The sequence below is a fragment of the Topomyia yanbarensis genome, chromosome 1 (assembly GCF_030247195.1).
Source record: "Topomyia yanbarensis strain Yona2022 chromosome 1, ASM3024719v1, whole genome shotgun sequence".
NCBI lineage: Eukaryota > Metazoa > Arthropoda > Insecta > Diptera > Culicidae > Topomyia > Topomyia yanbarensis.
Window position 1 is genome coordinate 132,773,457 of NC_080670.1, and position 7,681 is coordinate 132,781,137.

Genomic DNA, 7,681 nt, shown 5'->3' on the forward strand with positions numbered 1-7,681 from the left:
GATATTAAATAATCCCTTTTCCCTGCACATCACCATTATAAAAATTCGTGACACATATTATCGTTTCTCTTCCTATTGCTGCAGAGCTTAAACTCTTTTCAAGCACCACCATTATTCTTTTCTCTTGCTGCAATGCTTTTGCTTTGTTGGCCATACATTGAGAAACATTGAACTCCTGCATAATTCTATATGTAGTCCAACTTTTGGGAAGTGTGGTTAAAATCCTGTATCGCTCATTGCTGTCTCTTGTTTCTTTATATTTCTCCTTAAGTTTTGTAAGAATTTCATTATCGTCCGATAAAGGTGCGTTGTATGTGCTAACGAACGATTCAGAGCTGGGTGCTTCTAACGACTCTGAAAATACATATGATAGATTGATTATCAGAACAAAATCATACAAATGATTTCTTTTTACATTTCTTATAAAAGAAATGTATAAAATTCGCTCAAACTTTCAAGATTTTTTCCGAGGCCCGGAGGGCCGAGTCTTATATACCAATCGACTCAGCTCGACGATTTGGGACAATGTCTGTGTGTGTATGTAACGGACAAATTCTCATTCGTGTTTCTCAGCAATAGCTGAACCGATCTTATCCAAACCAATTTTAAATGAAAGAACTAAAAAACAGTATGAACGCTATTAATTTGTTTTTGATTCTGATGTTTAGTTTCCAAGATATGAATGTTTGAATGCGTAAAAATGGCGTTTTTTGCAGTTTTTTTTAAATTATCCGCCGAAATTGACAACATAGATTAATAATTTATGTTTTTAGACAGCTTCAACAAATACCTTTCGAACAAGCTATAGATTGTTGAAATCGGACTATTATCAAAAGAGATATTTAACATTAAATGCGGACGAAAGATTTTTATCATTTCTCATTGCCAGAAATATGACCAAAAACATGTAATCTATTATTAACGCCAAAACGGCTTATTTTAGGTAAATAGTATCTTCGAAGAATTTAATGGAGGTAATATGCCCTTTCTTTTGGTATTGTGTTTTTGCTGATTAATCCCCCTATGAGTGAGATATTTTCACAAATTTTCTTGGAAGTGATTATATCGAAATGATGTCTTCAGCAAATTTGTAGCTCTTACTTTTGCGAATAACTTTACTAAAGACTTTAAATATCTATTTTGAATACTTTAAAAGTTATGGCTTGTTGTTTGTTGATTACTCTTTGTCGCCTATTTATTGTTCAATATAGTAATAACCCATTGAAATAAGCTAAACATTATTTCGATAAAACGAATATTGTATTTCATTTTACTATCTACAACCGCTAGAAATAATCACCGAACACTTCCAAGTTGTCTGGAAGGAACTTGATAACTTATCAGTACAAAAATGTTCATTTGTGCGAACCTTCTGACTGCAATTTTTCTAACTTATAACCATCGGATCGATCTGAAACATACCGGAAAATGAAAAGCGAAATAAATAACTCCAAGCAACGGCGTAGCCAAGAGAAGGTTTTGGGGTTTAACACCATACAACCCCCCCCCCCCCACCACACCACACCCAAAAAAAATATTGGATTGAAGTTGAAAATTTATTGATGCAGACTGATTTAATTCAATATTACAATAACAATTATCTGATCCGTATATTGATAACCTATTGTTGTAAACATCATGAGGACTTTTGATAAATTGTCGGAATGGGGTCCTGATATGTAACTGATCTATTGGTCTTGATTTCACAGTTGTCTAATTGCATCAATATCAAATTCCTGCCTGAAAACATTCCAATAGAAAATTCCAGAGTTCTGTAATCAATCATAATCCTCAGATTTATTTTCAAATTGAGCTCGTTTTTGTAGAGATGTACTGTAATAATGGTCTTTATTTAATAGGAAGCGAAGTTAAAATTGATTTAATGTCTATGAAACATAGAACTGCTCACCAATAAATGCATAACTGTCAACATTTGCTAAAAATGTTTTTGCCTTTCTCATACACTCTAAAATTCGTCAATCTAATCCCGACCCGGAGGGCCAAGTGTCATATGCCAATCGACTCAGTTCGTCGAGATCGGAAAATGTCTTTGTGTGTATGTATGTGTGTGTATGTGTGTATCTGGAAAAAAATGTGACCTCTGTTTCTTAGAGATGGCTGAACCGATTTGCACAAAGCTAGTCTCAAATGAAAGATACAACCTTCCCATCGAATGCTATTGAATTTTTTATTGATTGGACTTCCGGTTCCGGTGTTACGAGTTGAAGAGTGCAATCACACAGCAAATTCCCATATAAACTAAAATGAAAAATTTTCAAAATCAAATTTGTATTTTTGATGCCAAATGACTTTAAAATGCATGGAACATTGAGATGTTTGACAAAAATTGGCTTCTTTGGACTTTGGTACATTTTTGCCTTTCTCATATAGAAAGGTAATGCAATCACTCCAAAAATCGTCAATCATACCGGCCCGGAGGGAGTATGCAGTGGGGGGTTGCTACTTTAAAATTAAAGCTAGTTTAAAATTTCTTAACAAGTTGAAAATTTTTGGCAGGACCTGGACCTCCCGGATCTTTCTCTATGATCCGCCGCTGGTTTCAAGCGATGTTTCAGTATCACATAGCATCTCAAGATCGTGGCTGTCGATCCATTGTATGTATGTGCAAATCGTACTGAACATGTAATATTCATTTCCACCATTGTATTGAACATAACCAGCCATGGAATCGTAGTCTGGACAAATGAGACAAGCACAATTGCACCACTAGGTGGATTAAAACAGGTTTTTATTTTAGGAATGCGTCGAGTTGAGACGAAAACGTAATATGATTAATAACTAGGATAACACTTTCCGAATGTAGAGAGAAATTTATGAAAAATGACGATTTCCATTCGATTCTAGCAGGTTCTGATCGATTTTGATGAGCATTTGATTTTTGTTGTATAGGTCAAATGTTTAAAAACAGTAATTTAAGGTCAAGATAGCATCATTTTGAAACCGCCAATTTCGGAGGTTTAGTATCTTCGATGAGTTTTACAAACGTTAAACAGCGCATCATTTGATAAAATAATTTTGACGGTATATCGTCCAAGAAGTATTTATGGTGAATTTTCTCAGGTTAATATTCATGACTACAATAAAGTCTCAACATATTCGCTAAAGACACGAGCTCTGATACTATTTTCTGAAAAATTAATTCTGCATAATTTTAAAACTTCAAAAATTACAGTTTCGGAATTATGCCGTTTGGACAGTATGATCGATTTTCACTAAACCGAATTTCTGGCTACGCCGCTGATTTCAAGTAAGTAGAAACAAAGTCGTTCTACACTCGTTCAAAAGAAACTTCTTCGAATGCTGAATATCTATTATAACACCTTGAAACCCCGATTTTATCAGTCAAATATGAACATATGTATGATGGGCTCTAGCAGACGAACAAGACTGAATTCGAGTAAATCCTTTCTTGAGCATGTTTTCCTTATCATGAAGATATGCGAAAATAAAATGTTCATCATAATCAGAAATAGTTATCAGACTACATCAAGGGACGAGAAGAATATTTTAACAGCTTCAGATTATTATAAAGAAAAAAAAATTGCCCGATTTAGTCAATGTCCCCATTTTGTCAGCCTAAAATACACCATGTGACTGATAAAAATGGGTCTTTATTGTATGCATTATTCGCTGTGTTTCACATTAATAGGTACATTTCTTTTTTGGAGATTTTTTTATTGCATCGAACTACAACAATTTTTAGGTAGCTCTCAAGGGGTTATTTCATAGACTTCTTCCAAAATTTGGCGAACCTATTCCAATTCGTATACCAATAAATTGGTATACTTAAGGGTTTATACGTTGCAGATAGAGAAAATACTGAAATTTTCAGCTTTTTTCCTACACAATATTACGAAAACTTATTAAACATTTTTTCCTAATAAGTTTGCGAAAATTATAAACTATTTGAAAAAATTCGATTTTTTTGGCTCAGTACAATATATAACCCCTTTAGGAAAATTCAGTTTTCCCACCACAATATAGATATTTTATTAACAGAGCATTAACAATAATTCGTTGGTATGTCTATTTTATGGGCCATTTTTTCGCTTTCCCATTGATTTGGTTTGAGATTTCCAGCACTGATGTTGTCCTATGCTGGTTTGAGCGATTCTCTGAGTCTTGCCACTATCCCATGTAGTATGTGTTATCAAAAACATCGCGAAGCATCAAGTTCTAAATGTTCTCAAACGATATAATATCCGAAGAGTGATAAGAGTTATAAGAAATGTCTCATCACACTGTTAGGTGGATTAAACACGTTTTTATTATTGATCTTAGTAGGAAAATGGAACGAATCCGGAAACTCCTGCAATGGCAGTCATTGAATTTTAAATTTAAATTTAAAAAACAATCATGTCATATCGATAATATACCTGGAACAGCGATTCTCGATGGTCCTGCAACGGCTTCTTCGGTCTTGGGATCATTTGGTTCATACAGTTTCTTGTAGCAACGAAAATAAATGAAGGAGCCGCTCTCATCTATTTTCATCTTTTTTTCGCTGCACAATCGTACAAATTATTGGTGAGTTTTCTGATACGCGTACTCAACATCCAAATACCACAAACTGAACACTTTCATTTTAAGAGATTCTTCAACTGAACTGTTGTTGTAGGAAACTCTGTTTTCTAACTGATAATTTCTTTCAAAACATTCCTTGCTTCACAGCTGCAGAGCGAGTAAGGGCGCTACTATACTTCTGTCCTATCCCAGGAACCTAGGGCCAAAGGTGTGACATTAACCCTCTTAGCAAAGTCACTTCCAACGATTTATCAAACCCCCATCAAATTGAAACGGTTGTGTACGGTTGTCCTCGTTTCTTCTTTATTCAAGGTTCAAAATAATCCGTTGATTAAATTATTCATTGAATGAATAATTTGATTGCCGTATAATTTTGAATCATCTTTATTTTGTACGCTGCACAGTTGGCCTGGCCGCTTTAATGCTTGTGTCATATTCAATATGTGCCACAAATATTATTAATGTCAAAAAAAATTGTGGACGAACGTCTGCAATTTTCCAGGATCCCTACATGTATTGGCTGTGTATGTTTAGACTAGACTAGACTGGAAACATTCCTTGCTTCACAGCTGCTGTGACTCGCTGGAGGTGTATGGTGAATGCGGTTTCATGGTTTCCATGCATGTGGGGTGTACACAAAGATTTTTTATTTTCAAAAAATTATATCTCCGAAACTTCAAGATCTGACTCAAAAATATGTTTGGAGACGTTGTGTAGAATTGAATGATCTTTCAAATAAAAATATAAAAGTATGGAGTAGTTAAGGACGGAACAATTAAGGAAGGAAAAATAAATCACGATTTTTTGCACCAGTCTAACGTGGAAAGAAACCCTAGTGACGAAATAAAAAAATACGCATCTAATATTTTTTTGGTAAGGAACGATTCTACCAAATATTACAGAATTCTGTGAGATCGTATATATATATATATATATATATATATATATATATATATATATATATATATATATATATATATATATATATATATATATATATATATATATATATATATATATATATATATATATATATATATATATATATATATATATATATATATATATATATATATATATATATATATATATATATATATATATATATATATATATATATATATATATATATATATGTTTATTTATTTATTTATTTACGCTGTTTTTTACAGGTTTCAACCGTCTTGAATGTACCTTACTGCTAAATGTAGAGAAAAATTTGCTTACATCTTTGCAGCATGTAACGAAACGATTTCGACAAAGTCACACAGCTTACATCAATGAGCAGAACAATACGCAACAAAAATCGAAAGCTATTTTCCAAAATATTTCAACGAATGTTGAGTCCGTAAATTCTGTAGATACCTTTGACAACTTTCTGAATTTGAATGTTCCTGGAAATGAATATGATGATAATGATGATGATAAACTTGATCAATATTTTCAATTACCTGCGTCAGGAAAGAGTATTAATCAGAAACAACTTATGATGATAGAAGCAGATAATACAAAAAGCATTCAAAATCGGGAACAGGAAGTGGCAAGAATTGTTAACTCTATAGAGGATTTGAATACGGTATTCAAAGATCTTTCTCAGTTGGTTCAAGAACAAGGCACAATCGTTGACAGGATCGATTTTAACATAGAGTCTACTCAGACTAGAGTGCTTGAAGGTTACAAACAATTACAAAAAGCTGAAAATTACCAGCGAAAAAACAAAAAAATCTACTGCATACTTATGTTGGCAAGTATGATAATGTTCATGATAGTTCTTACGATATTTACAAAATTTTAAATTATTGATTAAATAATGCTATGCGTAATATGTACTTCAATATTTTTCTATCCGAACTTCGTATTCGTAAACGTATTTATATAACTATCAACTAAGCCGAAGAAAGACACCTTCCCTGGACCAAAGTCGTTTTTTTCCTGTTGAAGAACCTTTTCTGCTGCGACCACTATTTGCTATACATGTTAAAAATCGCCCGAAACCATTGCAGTTGGAAGCGAGTGGTTCGTTCACTTGTGTTATAGCTTTTCTAAAAAATGCTTGCACGTATAATGTGGGCACGTTTACTGCTGTAAAAGTAGCGTTGCGCGTTACCAATGTATTTCTGGTCAGAAAGATTTTTTTGATGTTCCCTCCATTTCGTGGTATTTTCCAAAACCCGATTTTTCAACTTTCACTCTTGCAAATTATTGCACTTTTTCAAAAGTATCGAAATTCCATTTTAGGTTGTTTCTAGACCACTCCTTGAGCTTTTAGATTCATTTATTATTTTTTTCAAATTGCGTAAAGAAGTAAATTAATTCAAAACTTGCTCAAAAGTTAAAAAACTCAAATTATGTTATAATTGGAATGTGATGTTTTATTGTGTAGTGTGATGATTTCCGCATCGTTTGACAGATTACTATACAAAATACTATTCAACCATAGGGTCTTATGATTAAACTAAATAGTTCGATCATATTTTGGTTGTTTTCGTATAGCTTTCAAATGGTTTACAATATCACCTTGATGTCAAAGAGAAAGTTACAGGAAATGTTATGGGCCTTTTGAAAAACTTAATATTGTTGATGGAGAAACGCGAATAACTTCTGAAAAGGTCGTAAGAAAATAAAAGAATTGTGTTGTTAAAACGAAATTTGAAATATCTCGAGAACTACTACATTTCAGAAAATTTTTGTTATTAGCATTTTATTAAAATAGAGTTTAGAATCATATTTAAAAAGAAAATTGTATTTCTGACAGCAAATATTCTGAATTGTAAAAATATGTCAAAAGTTGTTGATAGGAAAACTTTTTCATTGAATGCTTCTCTATGATCCAAATGCACTTAAAAAGTTTCTTTTATGTCTTTAAAACGATAAACATTAGATTTTTGACATTTTATGATGAGGTAACGCGAATGCATTTTAAAAAGGGCATAATTACACGAATTAACTGTTTTTGTTGGAACAAAATTCCAAATATCTCGAAAACTATCGCATTTTGGAAGATTTTTGTTAAATACATTTTGATTTAAAACAAGACTTAGAATTATATTCTAAAATAAAATTACAGTCTTGTATGTCAATTAGTATGAAATTTAAAAACATGTTTAAAGTTATTGCTAGAAAAACTTTTTTACCG

At 32.4% G+C, this 7,681-nt stretch overlaps 1 protein-coding gene across 4 annotated transcripts in view; it reads left to right on the plus strand.

Annotated features, from left to right (window-relative positions):
• LOC131688162 (syntaxin-16) overlaps nt 1-6,368 on the plus strand; it is a 515,695-nt gene extending 509,327 nt beyond the window's left edge. For 3 of the 4 annotated variants that reach the window (XM_058972354.1, XM_058972541.1, XM_058972411.1), the window contains one exon: nt 5,718-6,368. In XM_058972354.1, the coding sequence (XP_058828337.1) occupies nt 5,718-6,340 (623 nt within the window). In that variant the 3' untranslated portion in view covers nt 6,341-6,368. The remainder of the gene's footprint in view (nt 1-5,717) is intronic. The other variant, XM_058972476.1, reaches the window with a different exon arrangement.
• Nucleotides 6,369-7,681: the final 1,313 nt, after the last annotated feature.